Raw genomic sequence first — 17477 nt, 5'->3', positions numbered from 1 at the left:
GGGGACAGATGAGGGGGACACTGATGGCAGGGGACAGATGAGGGGGACACTGATGGCAGGGGACAGATGAGGGGGACACTGATGGCAGGGGACAGATGAGGGGGACACTGATGGCAGGGGACAGATGAGGGGGACACTGATGGCAGGGGACAGATGAGGGGGACACTGATGGCAGGGGACAGATGAGGGGGACACTGATGGCAGGGGACAGATGAGGGGCACACTGATGGCAGGGGACACTGATGTCTGCGTTTTGTTTACCCACACACCTTAAGCCCCGCCCACTGTTAAGTTGGCCACACCCACATTTTGCTTGATGCAGGCAAATTATACACCGCTTTATTCTTTGATTAGCCTTCAGAAAAGGACATCTTTCTATATTTCAACCAATAATTAAGAAATCTAGAAAAAAGACAATTCTCATCTATATTTGCTAGCCGTTTTTTTTGTGGGTGTTTATATATATACACACACACACACACACACACAGATATATATATATATATATATATATATATATATACACATATACATACATACATACACGCACCATATATATATTTTTTTTTTATTATTATAATTATTATTCCCATTATCTGAAATTTTGATCATGCATGGGTTTCTGTTTTTGTAAAGCTAGCAGAACAGCGAGCAACAGATCTTCAGCTGTTGTGGAAAGACTGAACCAAGCTGCCCAGAAATTGAGCATATAGGTAAAAGCAAAAACAGAACAGCAACTCAGAGCTACCAACAGACCCAAGATTCTAAAGCAGAACATAGAATCCAGCAGCTCTTGGTCTTAGGAGTTCAAGACCAAAAGTGGAAATCCAAAATTCCCTCAGAGAAGAGAACACTCCGCAGGAGCCACTAAGGCAGGTTCCAGATACTTCAAATGAGGAGTCAGATCCAACTTCAATAACAAACAATTTCTGGTACATCCAAAACCATTAGAAGGACTCAGGACTAACCAAAGTATGTAGTCTGCCAAAACCCATACAAATAGCACCCTAAAGAGGGGGTTGCCCAGATAAACCCACAAGGAATACCCTGGAGCGAAGCAAGACAGGCCCTGAAAATAGAGCTGTAAAAAAAGTGCTTAGTATGAGACAAAATGAAGAGTACTCCTATCCCTAGTAAGGTGGCTGCCTGAGGCAGCTCTGAAAAGACGTAGTCCCATGAGGGTTTGCACCAAAAGCACCCCTCATTCATGCCTGCTTCATGGGCCAACACTGAAACAAAAGATTTACGTTTGCTGAGAATACTCAGATGGGAGCAGGATGAAAAACAACTGTTCTATGTAACAACATAGTGTTGCTGGCATGATTACCAAATACCCCAAATAAGGAGCCAAATGTGGAAAGAAAAATCCCCCCATATAAGTCTATCCAACCCTTAGGTAGAGACTAGTATCACAATCATGGCAGATTGCAAGACAGGATCTGTCAGGGACAACAAAGGTTCAAAGTACCCCAGCAAGATCAATGGGAACAGAAGTTCTAGTCTGCTGTTTAGGCTCGCTGAGCCTAAACAGCAGACAGCTCACCAACAGCAGAAACAGACCCTAACCCAGAGGGTGGCCCCTACATTTACCAAGCAGCTAAATCTTGAGGGAAAAATTCTGCAGGAGCTCCCAGTTTACACACAGGACCCCCAAGGGTAGGGCATGCTTCAAGTGGAAGACAGTAGTCCAAGGGGGCCTCCAAGGAATCCAAGGAAAGAGAGCGGCATTAGTAAAACTACAGGTGGTCTGGATGGGCACGCTGCAGTGTCCTCAGACAAACAGCACCCGGCAAGGAGCTGAGATACCCTTCCACAGACAGTCTCAGCAACCAAAGCTTAGAGACATCAGAGCTACAGATTTGTCAATTAAAACTCTGCAGCAGAAAGCAAGAAGCATGCTAGAGACCTCATCGGGTGGTGAACTATAAAACAAAAATATCCCTCTTTGGGAAGCCCAGCAAGGGGCTAAAATAGTATGCATGAAAAAGTACAGTTTTAAATACTGTGAGCTCTAAAGCAGAATGTAATTGCTGGGACAGAGCCCAGGACATGCAGTCTGCAATGTCATTGTACCAAACACAATGTCAAACTGCCTGGAAATCATGAGGAGCAGCAGGCCGCGCAAAGAAGCTGAACCATCACTAGAAAAAGGTGGGCTGAAGATGTTCAACCCCTGAAAAAACTTCCCTGCACAGAACACTAGAAGTGTAAGTGGGGGGGGGGGGGGGGGGTGCGGTCTGGACCTGCATGGTGTGAGGAGCGCAACTTGGGAGCTTGAGAGAACCATCCGTTTACTGATATACTGTGGCTATCCTAAAAACTTTTCTACCAACCCTATGCTGCCTGGATCTTCCCCCACCTCACTGCCCCATGTCTCCACCAAAAAAGGTGACTGACACTATTGCAAAGCTGGAAAAATCCCGGCTCAAACAGAAGGAGACCCTGGGGGAAAATGGTGCCACCGTGTCCTCCTCCACAGACTCCTCAGCAGCTGATACGGCTAAAGTACTAGAGACGATATCGGACTGCAAGGGCACACTGACAAGCAAGATTGAGGAGGTGAAGATTGACGTATCCCTGATTCGGCAGGACCTGCAGAAGCTAAGGGAAAATGTTACAGAGACGGAGGCCCGAATCAGCTACGCAGAGGACGACCTGCCACCATTATGGGTTACCACCGAGAGGTTCCAGCACCAACTAAATGCAGTGCTCTCCAAACAGGACGACATGGAGAATAGGCTCCGCAGGTGTAACCTTAGGATTTGTGGGGCTACCTTAGGGTGTGGAAGGCTCAGATCCTCTGTCGTTCCTCGAGACTTTGCTCATCCCCACTTTTGGTAGGCCTGCATTCTCTACCTTTGTAGTAGAGAGGGCCCATCGATGGGCAGCCAGACCACCACCGCAAGGCATGTCTCCGCGTACCTTCATCGCAAAATTTCTGAATTATAGAGACCAAGATACCAACCTCGGCCTGACTAGAGCAAAAGGTAATAACCCCTTTATCAATGTCAAAATAATGGTGTTCCCAGATTTTTCTGCGGAGGTCCAGAAAAAGAGGCCGCACTTCACAAAGGCCAAAAAACAACTCCGGATTCGACACATCTATGCTATGTTGTTCCTAGCTAGACTACAGCTTGTGGGAGAAGATAAGGCTTACTTCTTTGACACCCCGGATGCTGTCTTTGTCTGGCTGAAGGACCAGGATGCACCTGACCAGGTCCCCGCATGAGTGCCAAACCCAAAATCGGAAAATTTGCTGCCATCGATCTTAGGGCTGTGAGTAAGGAGAATGTGCTACTTGGGTGAACTACTTTACCCACATGGACTACGACCCACAAAAGGGATTATGTTTCACGATTCTAGCCCACTCTCCCCTCACTAACTTGCGGTCTCACTCCTTGCTTGCTTACTCATTTTTACCTGCGCCATTGTACCCATGCCCACGTACCCTCTCCCATTCCCTTCTCCCTTCCATGTGACACCAGCGGTAGAAAAGACAAATGTATGGACGGTATCTCTCCTGGTTTATTTTTTCTATTGTCAGCCACATCATTTGGACTATCTCAAGTTGCTCCCTGCCCTACACTCGCATTTATTCTGCTATACCCCTCAGCCCATTGTTTTCTACACCCTATACCGGGGATCACACTCCTTGTACTGCTGTACGATCTTCAGCAAATGTTCGTCCCCCTAGATGTTTGAGCCCTACCAGCTCCTTATGTTCATTTTTGGAATTGGAAAGTGTTTAAAGTAACTCAAGTATTGTTTCCCTGGCCTGTCTGGGTACACCTGTTAGCTACTGGGAAGTGCTCCAGTCGGTATTCGCCCAGCCAGGACAGTGTATGCATTCAAGTATGTTTAAAGTTGTGTTCTTGGTTAATTACAATGCAATCTCAGGATAGGTTGAAGAATATTAGATATGTATGTATAGATACACATAATACATGTAAGCATGAATCAGGCTTTCAATCTGAGTGTAAAACTCCCTTAACTATACAATTCACGCCCGTGTATTCTGTTATTACCAGTCAAGTTTACTTACACAATGCCTCCCGCTCGCATAGTGTTGCTACGGTTCCATCAGGTTGCCTACCGCTGCGGATCATGTTAGGTGCCAATAACCAATGTTCATTACCATGGCTACTATAAAATGTGGAACGTGGAACGTTCGCGGTCTCTGGACCAAACCTAAGCGAACCGCTGCCCTCTCTTACCTCAAGGCACAGCGAGCAGATGTCTGTGTTGGTGGAGACCCAGCTTATGGGACAGCTGCAGCTGTCCCTTAAAAAAGCCCTGGGTAGGATGGACATATCAGGCCCCTTATACTGCAAATTCCAGGGGTGTTGCAATACTGATTGCTAAAACTGCGCAGTTCTCCCTTTTGACGCTGAGATCTGATCCACAGGGCAGGTTCCTATTTCTGCACGCTATCTTGAATGGGCTAGAAATGTTATTATTAGTTTACTAAGTACCACCTCCATTTCAATTAAATATCCTGACAGAGGGATTAGCATTTATGTCACAATTTCCAACTGTACCGGCTATATGGCTAGGGGATTTTAATACTGTAGTTGACCCCAGTCTGGATAGACGCCTCTGTGCCACCAACCACTCCCACACGAGATTCGGGAAACTCCTAAGTGAATCTGCATGGGTAGATACCTGGAGACAGACACCCAGATGACAGAACCTTCTCCTGCTTTTCAGCAACACATAATACTATGTCCCGCATAGCTTTCATTCTTTTATCCAAATCCCTGCTACCAAACCTGAGCAATGCAGGCTTCAGCCCACGCATATTATCTGACCACATGCCTTATTGGATAGTACTTAAAATGAGTTCCCCTCCCCCCTTATATATGTGGAAACTCAACCCCTTTTGGTTGACAGTTGTTGCAGATATGGAGTGAGTACGGGATGAATGGGAATTTTTTTTCAGAGTCAATCGCGACTCTGCTCCATTCGAGACAGTATGGGATTCATTTAAGTCCCATGCTCGGATGGTCCTCTCCCAGCGTACCTCTAGATACAGGAAGTCCTCTGCACAGGTAGTTCAACAAGCAGAAGAAAGAATGGTAGATGCGGAGCAATCCTTTAAAAATAATCCCTCACTGGTCACGGTGGATCATGTTAAACTACAGGCCCGTTTAGTGAACAGCCTCCACTTTGAAAGAGCAGAAAGGAAAATATTCTTCAATAGGCAGAGGGTATATGAGTGTGGGGAATGTGCAGGGCGCCTGCTTGACTATTTGGCACACTTGGAGCAAAAACCGCCCACGATGGTCTCTCTGCGCGATGCGACTGGCCAACCCATGTGTGATCCGGATCTAGTGGCCAGAGAATTTTGCTCCTTCTTTGCATCTCTATACTCGTCTACCACTAATAATTCCCCAGCTGACCTGACTGATTTCCTCTCTACTGTTACTTTCATACGCTAACCTCTTCGTAGGTTGAGATGTTGGAGGCTCCCATCTCCACTGATGGCATTGAAGAGGCGATGTCCCATCTTGCCCCTTCCAAGGCCCCAGGCTCAGACGGCCTTCCCCTTGAATTTTATACAAGTTTAGTGAGACAGTTTCCAAACTACATGAGCTATTTTCACATAAAACTTTAAATCCGCCTCCGTACCCAAATCCATGGGTGAAGCCTTAATTGTACTCATACCCAAGCCGGGCAAGGGCCCAGAACTCCCCAAATCTTATCGCCCAATTTCCCTCCAACTTGATATTAAAATATTGGCCAAGGTCCTGGCATTAAGGTTAAAAAAAGTGATCCTGAGTCTTATACATCCCAACTAAACTGGGTTTATGCCTGCAAAAAACATAGCATTTAACCTACGTACACTCTTTATGAACATTCAAGCTGAACACTACATGATGGGCTCCAGAGTGGTACTGTCCCTGGACGCTGCCAAGGCATTCGACTCAGTGGAATGGGACTATCTTTGTGAACGCCTTGCCTGGATTGGGTTTGGACCAAATTTCATTAAGTGGATTCAGCTTCTCTATCAGGCTCAAGTAGTCAGACTCTTGGTCAATGGCAGGGTCTCAGATGCTTTCCCTCTAGCCAGGGGCACACGCCAAGGGTGTCCCCTAGCCCATTTATTATATGCCCTTGCAGTGGAACCTCTAGCAACATCGCTCCGAAACGCATTCTGGGATTAAGGGCCTGCGCAGTGGTCAATTAGTGGAGACGGTTGGCTTGTATGCGGACAACATGCTCCTTTATTTGGAGGATGCCGGCCCCTCTTTAACAGCAGCACTAAATGTAATAGAACAATTCGGACATTACTCAGGTCTCAGGATCAATTGGGACAAATCCCAGATCCTTCCCTTGGATATAGGGGCCCCACCTTTTATGCAAGCCTCCTTCCCCTTAGTTCGTGTCAGCTCCATGAAAAACCTTGGCATAATAGATACCCGTTCTCCAGAAGACTATGTCAAATTAAATTTAGAACCTCTATTTGCAGTTTTAAAAGCTAAAACGCAGATGTGGACTAGACTTCCTTTGGGCGTTATGGGCAGTGTCAACCTAATTAAAATGGTTCTGTTACCTAAATTTCTGTACGTCCTATGGCACGCCCCAACGTATATACCACTGCGGATCTTTAAAATCTTTGTCAGTTATTCTGAACTCCTTTGTATGGGGAACACCTGCCACAAATTGTCCTGGCAAGCACTGAAAAACCACACAGATCTAGGGGGCACTGCGCTTACTGACTTTAACTTGTACTACCTGACAGCACAACTGTCCCATTTTTTCTATTTAGACAAGGGGGATAAAGAACGCTATCTGAAACTGGTGTGCTCCCCCTTTTCCAGAATTAACACACATCCTTTTCATCTCCTCTTTATAGACCCTGGTGACCTATGGACTCCGAGAAATCGAAAGGGATTGTTGTTTTATCATTGTAGGTTGTGGGAAGACCCAGGACTCCCTCCACGCATAGTCATACACCCTTGTAGGACAATCCCTGTCTGGCCGAGCTCCTACAGATACCCGACTGTAGTCTATGGATTACTAGGGAAGTTGTATATTTATCAGACGTTTACTGTGGGAGGATCCTAAAATTGTTCTAGCAACTTAAGGACGATTTTGGTCTTCCCAATTCAATGCACTTTTGTTACCTCCAGTTCCGCCATGCTCTTCAGACCCAATTTCCTAACACCTCTCCAAACCTAAAGCAATTATATATCCTGGATGTGATACTTGGGTCAGAGTCCCAAAAACTTATCTCCACACTTTATAATAGTCTCCTTCTACTATCTGCTACAGCACTAGCTTACCAATTAAAAGATTGTTGGGCTGGGGATGTGGGGGAGATGGAGAATGGGAGGAAGTGTTGGATGCATGCAAGAAGGTCTCCCCTAAATTGTCTGACCGTCTCACCCAGCTTTATATTATACACAAATCTTATTTGACCCCCCCCCATGGCCAAATACAGACCCAACTACAGTCCATTATGCCCTAAATGTGGAGGTTCTGTTGGTACCTTTTTTCACATTATATCGTCCTGCCCTGTGATTCAGGACTACTGGTCCCAAATAGTAAAATTTATTCACGATGAAATGGGGTCCCCCCTCACACTCTGCCCTAAGCAGTGTATAATGGGAGTGTTCCCAGACCCAGATTCTGATAAATTTATTTACACTTTCCTACAAGAATCGTTATTCATGGCAAGACTGGCTTAGGGCACTACCCCCTACTGTCCAAGATTGGATAGCTGCAGTTAATGCTGTGCTACCTTACAAGAAAGTTATATACTCACAGGGGGTGTCCAGCTAAGTATGGTAAAATTTGGGATACTTGGTTAGAAAAGGCCTCTACATGTACCGAGATATGGAAGCGGGTCCTGTTTAACATGGAGGTTACAGAGTTTTTTCTTTTCTTTTTTACCCTCCAAACACTGTGTATTGGGTTATCAGACACCATCTCAATTTAGCAGATGCAAGGCGTGTCATGTCATAGTCCAATGTTTGTATTCAAATATGTCTGGTTTCTTATTTATATTATTTTTCTCTATTTTTCTTCCGAATCTGTACAATACTTGCAATATAATTGTGATTATCTTGTAAAAATACACTCTTCTCAAATAAAGAACGTTGTTTGTTGAAAAAAAAAAAAAAAAGTGTAAGTGTTCAGGGAACCTTGAAACCACCAGACAACGCTAAACCGCAGGTAGCAGATCGCCCACCCCCCACACTCCATTCCCCCCCCCCACGTGTAAATAATCTTGCTGGATGAGAGTGTACATGAAGAGCCAACATGAGTTCCCTATAGAAACAAGCAAGCACCGGCATTTCCAACCCCACACATGTAATCTCTTGTCGTTGAATGAGAACACTGCCCCTTCATTGCCTTGGTAACAGGGCAGACAGGGTGAGGCAGGACAACAAAAAAGGGTAGATTCTTAAATATCAGTAGCAGCAATGGCTCGCAGCTTCACTAGGACGCAAAGCCGCTGCCTCAGTTACCCGTTGGCCAAACTACATGGACGCTCACCTGCAGTGGGTCCCATGGCAGCATCCAGGATATGGGCTGGAAGGGGTCCCATATTAAAGTGCCATATGCCACAGTAACGCTGGTACAATCACTAAGGGAAGGAGAAGGCCCATGCTGCAACTAAAAACACATGACCCATGACCATGAGCAGCCAGAAGGGGGGCGGGGGGGGAGGCATCGCCTGTGGTGTGTCCCAAAAGCCCCAGTGTCAGCATAGTATTAAATTACACTGTACCATGTCCAAGAAGTCATGCCCCAATGGAATGCAGATGAGTGAAGGGAGTAAGAGTGCCCCAAAACTCACTTCTAGCCACCCTGGGTGTGCAGGGAGAGAGGGGGTTGTCGCTTACCTTATCCTGAGGATGAAAAATGGGGTACTTTTCCTGACAGAACATTTCTCCGCTGAAGCTAGGGCACTGTGACAAACAAGCTTAAGGCCAATCAGCCATATGCACACCCCCCCCCCCCCCCCCATGAGGAACACTCGCAGACTGCCCTTTTGTCCAATTAGAGCTGTCGCATAGCTAGAGGACTGCATGTACTCGTAGGCTGAGCTAGGGGGGGCTACTAGATCTACGTTACCCAGTCTGTCGTCCAGCTGGTCCGTTGCATGAAGGTGTAGCTGCAGGAGACTTGGGGAGAAAAAAAACAAAAAGAATTCCCTGCAAAAGGAAAGTAAACTAAGATTATCAGCAGGGAGTTCTTATTCCTGGACACTAGGCAAAAAACTGAGCTGTCTCTAGCAGGCTGGGGGTTTGGCCACCATAAAGGGCTACCCTTAGACTGTGCTTTGTTCTTTTGTGCTGAGTGTCCTACTCCTGAAGAAGGTGGTACTATAACCCAATGGTCAGAGATTAAGATAAATACTGTGGACGTCAATGAACAGAGGAGGAGTGTGGAGTTTTCCCTCACTTCCACTGACAGTGGACACCAGTACAAAAATAGGGTGAATCTTCCCATCAGTGGAACAGAAAACTTTCACCCATCGCTACGGTTTCCATCAATGGGAGATTAAGATGTTTACTTGAATGACTTACCATTTAACAAAGGAATCTACCCCAGAAGGACGAAGCTGAGGTAAATCTTTAGTATCTTTCACCCAGATATGGACTTCTCCTGAAGATGGATGTTTCGGACCTAAGGATTAAGGAAAAGGTGTCTTATGAAATAAGAAATGGCTGCCAATGTTCACAAATGTCACCTAAGCAAAGGGACAGCAGGCAGTTTGAAAAGGTATTCCTCAATGGTTAAGCAGAATAGTCTTGATTTTGCTATTTATAAATCTCTGTATAACTACATGTAACACTTGTGATATGTAAACCAGGGTATACAATTGTACTTGATATTATTCTTATGGAAATGCAAAATCGTATACCATGCAAAATAATTGGACAGCATACACAAAAATTCCAGAGTGCCTGGATGCCTTTGAACGATGAACTCTAGCCAGCAGTAATAAAAGTTACAACTTTCTCCTCAATGTCAGCTTTGATCGTAGAGTTGTGTACTTTTAGAACTACAAAAAGTGGTTGATTGTGACTGAATGATCTAACTCACTCAGGTGGTGGCCTCCCTTGGCTGGCGGCAACCTATGAACCTTCTGTAAATGTAGAGCGGAAGGGGGAGAAAATAGGAAACAATGGAAAGGACAGGGTTCATTGACTAGGGCAGGTTAGAAAACTGTTCCATTAACTGTTCCCTAAGCAGGGGTTCCTCAAAGTTATTAGATAGCCAAAATGACTGACAGGCAGACGTTAGATTGAGTTAACAACTTTAAGATGTGTGATTGGTTGTAATGGATTAATAATCACCACTGCGGAAACTCAAAAGGAGTTTTATACAGGTAGTCTGTAGCAAGAGGAAGCAGAATATGGGTAGCTAAATGATATCAAACACATGAACTTATTTATTAAAGGAAACCAGTTAAGATAAATATGTGGGCTGACATTTTCCTGGAAATGCTAGTTGCCTGGCATCATGCTGAACCAAACACTGAAATACACTCTCAGTATTTGACCTGGAACCGATGCAGATCAGAATTTTTTACACTTCACTTTGACTTTATTTGTTGCACATTTGCTTCCACTCAGTGACAGTGACTTTACTGAAGCCAGAGTCAGCCAGACAGACAAATAGGTATTTTTAAAAGGAGGTCAGCCATGACAGCATTTATATTTCTCTCAGTACAGGATTCCTTTAAAAGCCACATAAAAGTACAGTAGCCCATCTCACTGCTCTTTAAACATCTTAATGGCAGTATCCCGGCAAAAGACAAGGTTTACTCACTTTTCTAGTAGCCCATGTCTTCTGTCTTAGCTCCTGCAGCCTCTATCAGAACCTTTGGCTTTCAACACTGCCGGGAGTTTTGGATTGTGCCCCCCCTGCTGTGGTTTTATTCTGTGACCCCTACTTCATTGCGGAGTCCTGTAATGAAACAGGCGGGTTGGAAGATAAAGCCACAGTGATCATCAGGGGACACAGGCATCTGACTCTGCTGGGAGTGGTAAACGCTCAACAGTCTAAAGAAGGCTGCAGGGCATGCACAGGGTGAGGACAGAAGACATGGCCACAGGACAGAAAAATAAAATACCTTTTCTTTTGAAGGGTCATGCATTGAAGATTTTTTTTTTAAGCCCAGAGAAATCTTAAAATAAAGGCAAAACTTTTTTTTCCATTTTGGATAGAAGGGAGATAGATTAGAACACCTGTCAGAGGGGAAATCTTGCAATGGGGACACTAGTTCTTGTGACCTGGGGGTCCCCAAGAGATCCCCAAGAGATCCCTTAATTTGCCGGGATTTCCTCTCACTTCCGGTTTTGGCTATGGGACAGGAAGTGAAGGTAAATTTCTCCAATGGGACAAAGATGGCAAAAATAAACCTCACAGGGGGTTATAACTAGAGGCCGGCCGATATATCGGCCAATATTTGGTGTTTTTTTCTTAATCGGCATCGGCCGATTGTGCTGATAAAAAAGGCCGATATAACTCAGCGGGACTTGCAAATGACTTCTGAAGTCAATACAAGTTGCCTGTAGTCTTCTGTGAAGCACTTCTCTCCCCTCTCTGGGCAGCCTGCCAAATCTGATAAAAAGAACCTGAATTGATACAATGTTTACACTTATGAATGGACTGAGCTCTGTGTAGAAGCTCTCAGTTTAACCATTTAAAGACTAAATCTTTTCTGACATTTGTTGCTTACAAGTAAAAATCCTGTATTTTCTGCTAGAAAATCACTTAGAACCCCCAAACATTATATATTTTTGTTTTAGCAGAGACCCTAGGGAATAAAATAGCGGTTGTTACAATATTTTATGTCACACGGTATTTGCGCAGCGGTCTTTCAAACGCAATTAAAAAAAAATAAAAAATACACTAATAAATTTAAAAAAAAACTAAGCAGTAAAGTTAGCCCATTTTTTTTCGTCCAAAAGTTTTGATTACCTATTTTTGTGTATTTATTTTTAAGGTATAGTTTTTTTTTTATATTTTTTTTTTATCTAAATTCTACATACAAGTGAACTGATTGGAGGTTTGTTTTGTTTAATAAATGTTTAAATGTAAAAAATTTTCTGTATCACTTTAGGTTGCTTTCACACTGCAGCAGGCATGCGTTGACGGTAAAACGCTGCTAGTTTTAGCGGCGCTTTACCGTCATTTTAGCTGCGCTATTCGGCTGCTAGCGGGGAGCTTATAACCCAGCTAGCAGCCGAGGAAGGGGTTAAATGCGCCCCTGAAGCGCCGCTGCTGAAACGCTTTGCAGGCGCTTTGGCAGCGGTGCGCATTCATTTCAATGGGCAGGAGTGGTGGAGCAGCGGTATACGCCGCTCCAAAGATGCTGCTTGCAGGACTTTTTTTTTAACATCCTGCCAGGGCATCGCCTCAGTGTGAAAGCACTCGGGCTTTCACACTGAGACTGCAGGGGAGCCGTTTTACAGGCACTTTACAGGCGCTATTTTTAGCCCAAAAGCACCTGAAAAACGCCCCAGTGTGAAAGGGGTCTAACTGTTAAATTTTATGAGATGAAGGGAAAAAGAAAAAAAAAAAAAAAATCGGCCTAATATATCGGTCCAAAAAAATCGGCATCACATATCGGCCATCGGCCACCGAGATTTCTAAATATCGGCATCGGCCAGAGAAAAACCCATATCGGTCGACCTCTAGTTATAACCCTCCCTTAATATATCCAAAATGAAAAAAGTTTTGCCTATAGTTCTACTTTAATCTTTTAGATTGGGAATGTTTAACATAGAAAGAGCCTATGGGCCCTTTACCTTTGTTATTTCAGATATTGGCCTTCCCCCAGTTGCTTTTTGATCTTTTCTTTCTCTGCCTCTTCCCCTTTTGGTGTTCCTGTTTCCTCTCTTCCTCCCTGTGGCCCCTTACCAAGGTTTGGGTGTGTCTTCTAGCCTGTGGATTTCAGTGCTGGCTATAGGCATGCTTTATACTCATAACACCTCTGGGTTCCTAAAGAAACCTAATAGTGAAACGTGTTGAGCGCAACCACAAAAGGGCCTACGTATGAGATGGTTGTGTCATATTAAATTATTCACGTTTCTGTAACATGTGGGAGCTGATACACAGAGGCAATTTTATATACTGTATCTTGATATACACACATAATACCATGTTAACTGGCTTGTTTATTTTTTGTTATATATTTTAAACTTTCTGTACTGAATAAAAATTGTGAAAATTTTTTAACATAGTTGTGCTATTCTTAAGGATTATGCACGTTTCAAATCCCAATGTTTAGTCCTTTTTATGGTTATTATCCCATTTTACTTCTCATTATGCACTAGTATTGAGCGTTTGAGTGCAGCTATGGAAGATTTTCATTTGTGTTTTATAATAAACAAATGATGAAATTGCATTGAACAAATTAGACATGCTTTCTTCTTTCAAACCCTTCAGACAGCAGCCCATCTACGAAGATAAGCCGCCAGTGGATATGTGATTTCACACAAATGATTCACAGTTCACTAAATGAACTTTTCAAAATCAGATGAACATGCAAACTGGTGCTGAAAATAGATGTAATTACATCCCACTTCCATAGGCATACTGTAAAACCAAGAATTTCATCTTACACTGTCTACTATATATTAGCATATGTAACAGCACGTCTGCAATGTTCAGAAAGATGGCAGCTTTCCCAGACCAAACCCACATCTCTCCAGGAAAGGAGGTGTGGAGGTGTTAGGCACATGTACATCCTATTATTTTTTTCCCTGCATATGACATATCTCACCAAGACTTCCAGGAGGGGTGTATCTAATTGACAAGTTCATCACTCCAAGATGGTCAACCCCATTCATTGCAGAGAGACTCTGATGGGTAAAAAAGGAACATACAAATAAATAGTTCATCATATAACACAGCATAGTTGCTAAAAAATATTTATTATTGGTTTTACAAAGTGGTCAACAACTTCTGTATAAATAGATTCAGTAGTGCTGTTAAAGCTTGTACTGATTAACTATATTATGTTATTTATTAATAGTTTGTTTTTAAATTGCACAATTATTCTTTTCTGTTCATGCTGTTTCACTAGCTTTACTCTAGAGGGCATTCTAGATCAAATGATGGATTTTCACTAGCTTCATTTCTGCGTTTTTATAGCAAATGCTTACAGAAGCACACTTGAAGTATAGCATACAGTGCATCTGGAAAGTATTCACAGCGCTTCACTTTTTCCACATTTTGTTATGGTACAGCCTTATTCCAAAATGGATATAATTCATTATTTTCCTCAAAATTCTACAAACAATACCCCATAATGACAATGTGAAAGAAGTTTGTTTGAAATCTCTGCAAATGTATTAAAAATGAAAAAAAATCACATGTACATAAGTATTCACAGCTTTTGCTCAATACTTTGTTGAAGAACCTTTGGCACAATTACAGCCTCAAGTCTTTTTGAGTATGATGCTGCAAGCTTGGCACACTTATTTTTGGGCAGTTTCTCCAACTCTTCTTTGCAGGACCTCTCATCCCTATCAGGTTGGATGGGGAGCGTCGGTGCACAGCCATTTTTCAGATCTCTCCAGAGATGTTCAATCAGGTTCGAGTCTGGGCTCTCGCTGGACCGCTCAAGGACATTCACAGAGTTGTCCCGTAGCCACTCTTTTGTTATCTTGGCTGTGTGCTTAGGATCGTTGTCCTGTTGGAAGATGAACCTTCGCCCCAGTCTGAGGTCCAGAGCACTCTGGAGCAGGTTTTCATCAAGGATGCCTCTGAACATTGCTGCATTCATCTTTTCTTCAATCCTGACAAGTCTCCCAGTTCCTGCCACTGAAAAACTTCCCCACAGCATGATGCTGCCACCACCATGCTTGACTGCAGGGATGGTATTGGCCAGGTGATGAGTGGTGCCTGGTTTCCTCCAGACATGACGCTCGCTATTCAGGCCAAAGAGTTCAATCTTTGTTTCACCAGACCAGAGAATTTCGTTTCTCATGGTCTGAGAGTCCTTTAGTCCTTCTTGGTTACCTCTCTGACTAAAGCCCTTCCCCCCCCAATTACTGAGTTTAATCCATTTTGGAATAAGGCTGTAACATAATAAAATGTGGAAAAAGTGAAGTGCTGTGAATAATTTCCGGATGCAGTGTGTGTGTGTGTGTGTGTGTGTGTGTGTGTGTGTGTATATATATATATATATATATATTTCATACCCTTTGAAATTTTCCACATTTTGTCATGTTACAACCAAAAACGTAAATGTATTTTATTGGGATTTTATGTAATAGACCAACACCAAGTGACACATAATTGTGAAGTGGAAGGAAAATGATAAATGGTTTTCAATTTTTCTTACAAATATCTGAAAAGTGTGACGTGCATTTGTATTCAGCCCCCTTTACTCTGATACCCCTAACTAAAATCCAGTGGAGCCAATTGCCTTCAGAAGTCACCTAATTAATAGAGTCCACCTGTGTAATTTAATCTCAGTATAAATACAGCTATTCTGTGATGCCCTCAGATGTTTGCTAGAGAACCTTAGTGAACAAACGGCATCATTAAGGCCAAGGAACACACCAGACAGGTCAGGGATAAAGCTGTGGAGAGCTTTAAACCAGGGTTAGGTTATAAAAAATAACCCAAGCTTTGAACATCTCACGGAGCTCTATTCAATCCGTCATTGAAACGCCAAGTGTGGCAGAAAACGAACACTGCACCTCACCCTGAACACACTATCCCCACCGTGAAACATGGTGGTGGCAGCAACATGTTGTTGGGATGCAGGGACAGGGAAGCTGGTCAGAGTTGATGGGAAGATGGATGGAGCCAAATAAAGGGCAATTTTAGAAGAAAACCTGTTAGAGTCTGCAAAAGACTTGAGACTGGGGCAAAGGTTCACCTTCCAGCAGGACAACAACCCTAAACATACAGCCAGAGCATATTCATGTGTTAGAATGGCCCAGTCAAAGTCCAGACCTAAATACAATTGAAAATCTGTGGCAAGACTTGAAAATTGCTGTTCACAGACGCTCTCCTGACAGAGGAGAGAGGATCTGACAGAGCTCGAGCTATAATGGGCAAAAATGTCATTCTCTAAATGTGAAATGCTGGTAGAAACATCCCCAAAAATACTTGCAGCTGTAACTGCAGGAAAAGGTGGTTCTACAAAGTGTTGACTCAGGGGGCTGAATACAAATGCATGCCACACTTTTCACATATTTGTAAAAAATGTTGAAAAACATTTATCATTTTCCTTCCACTTCACAATTATGTGGCACTTTGTGTTGGTCTATCATAATAAATCCCAATAAAATACATTTACGTTTTTGGTTGTAACATGGGAAAATTTCAAGGGGTATGAATACTTTTTTTTTCTGACATGTGAGTGTTATATCTTTCACTTGGATGTTATAAGTTGCACTAGTAAATACAGCTGGATAAAACAAAAACTGTGTCTGTCTTAATTTTAGGCTGCAAAGCAAAAAATTGTGATTACTTTAAAAGGGGTGATGGTTTTCTACACCCACTGTACATACACAGACAGACACACTATGTACACATGCCCACATACATTTTTTTGTTGCTTTAATTAATTGATATGTTTTGTAAAGTTCTCTTATACTTCTGGCATTCTGAGATGAATGCAGATGGGAACGTAGACAAAGTATTCAGCAGGACTCATTGCATAAGTTACAAATAAACGTAATACTAATAGTGCACAGGAATTTTTATAAACTTCTAAACAGCACTTTGCAGAGCATAATTTTAACAGCCATTTGGAACACTTAACACGTATTCACTGCACATGTGCCTACACAGTGGAACCCAATATTCTCTGGCAAACTACTATATGCCTAATGCATTCAACATTTCTACTAAAGCTTGTTAGATGATTTTAATGCTGTGCCTTACAGTCCCATAAAAGTTTTACCCAGACTGGATTGAACAGGTCTGTAGAAGTCTTAAAAAAAGTTGCTTGATGCAGGGGAAATCTCCCCTACAGGTGCACAGAAGGCACTCTATCTCAATCTATCTGAAATTATATAAAGATTTGGCTGTAATCAGATTAAAATTGCTCTAAAGCCAGAAGTTTTTTTTTTTTTTTTTTTACTTTACCTTAAAGTATTCTAAGCATTAAGGTAAACAAACTTCCACTGTTTGTGCCTTCCCCCCTCCCTAAACACATACCTGACACCACTCTCGCTCCAGTGCTTTCTCTTCCAGCAGCCCCGCTCTGCTTTCTCTTCCTGCATATATGGGCTTGGCTGTGAGCAATGGGGCCATTGGCGCCTGCTGCTCTCAGTCAAATCTAGAGAGGAAGATGTGGGGACAGGGCAGAGCCACGCTGTGTGCATCTATGGACACACACAGCCTGGCATGAGATTGTGCCGACACACTGGCCCCATAGCAAGAGGTTTTCTATTTTAGCAGAGGAAGAACAAAATTGTTGGCGGGGTGACCCAGAAGAGGAGGTTCGGGGCCGCTCTGTGCAATACTATTGCACAGAGCAGGTTAAG

The 17477-nt window shown here is 43.3% G+C and overlaps 1 protein-coding gene across 3 annotated transcripts in view; it reads right to left on the bottom strand.

Annotated features, from left to right (window-relative positions):
* The window catches only part of LOC141108126 (synaptotagmin-like protein 2), a 163765-nt gene that overhangs the window by 19151 nt on the left and 127137 nt on the right, over window positions 1-17477 (bottom strand). For all 3 annotated transcript variants that reach the window (XM_073599392.1, XM_073599394.1, XM_073599393.1), the window contains 2 exons: window positions 13751-13829; window positions 9540-9639 (listed from right to left, as the gene is read on the bottom strand). In XM_073599392.1, the coding sequence (XP_073455493.1) occupies window positions 9540-9639; window positions 13751-13829 (179 nt within the window). The remainder of the gene's footprint in view (window positions 1-9539; window positions 9640-13750; window positions 13830-17477) is intronic.

This window comes from Aquarana catesbeiana, linkage group LG09 (assembly GCF_042186555.1).
Source record: "Aquarana catesbeiana isolate 2022-GZ linkage group LG09, ASM4218655v1, whole genome shotgun sequence".
Taxonomy (NCBI): domain Eukaryota; kingdom Metazoa; phylum Chordata; class Amphibia; order Anura; family Ranidae; genus Aquarana; species Aquarana catesbeiana.
The sequence above is the reverse complement of the archived record's forward strand: the minus strand, read 5'-3'. Positions and strand labels throughout refer to the sequence as shown.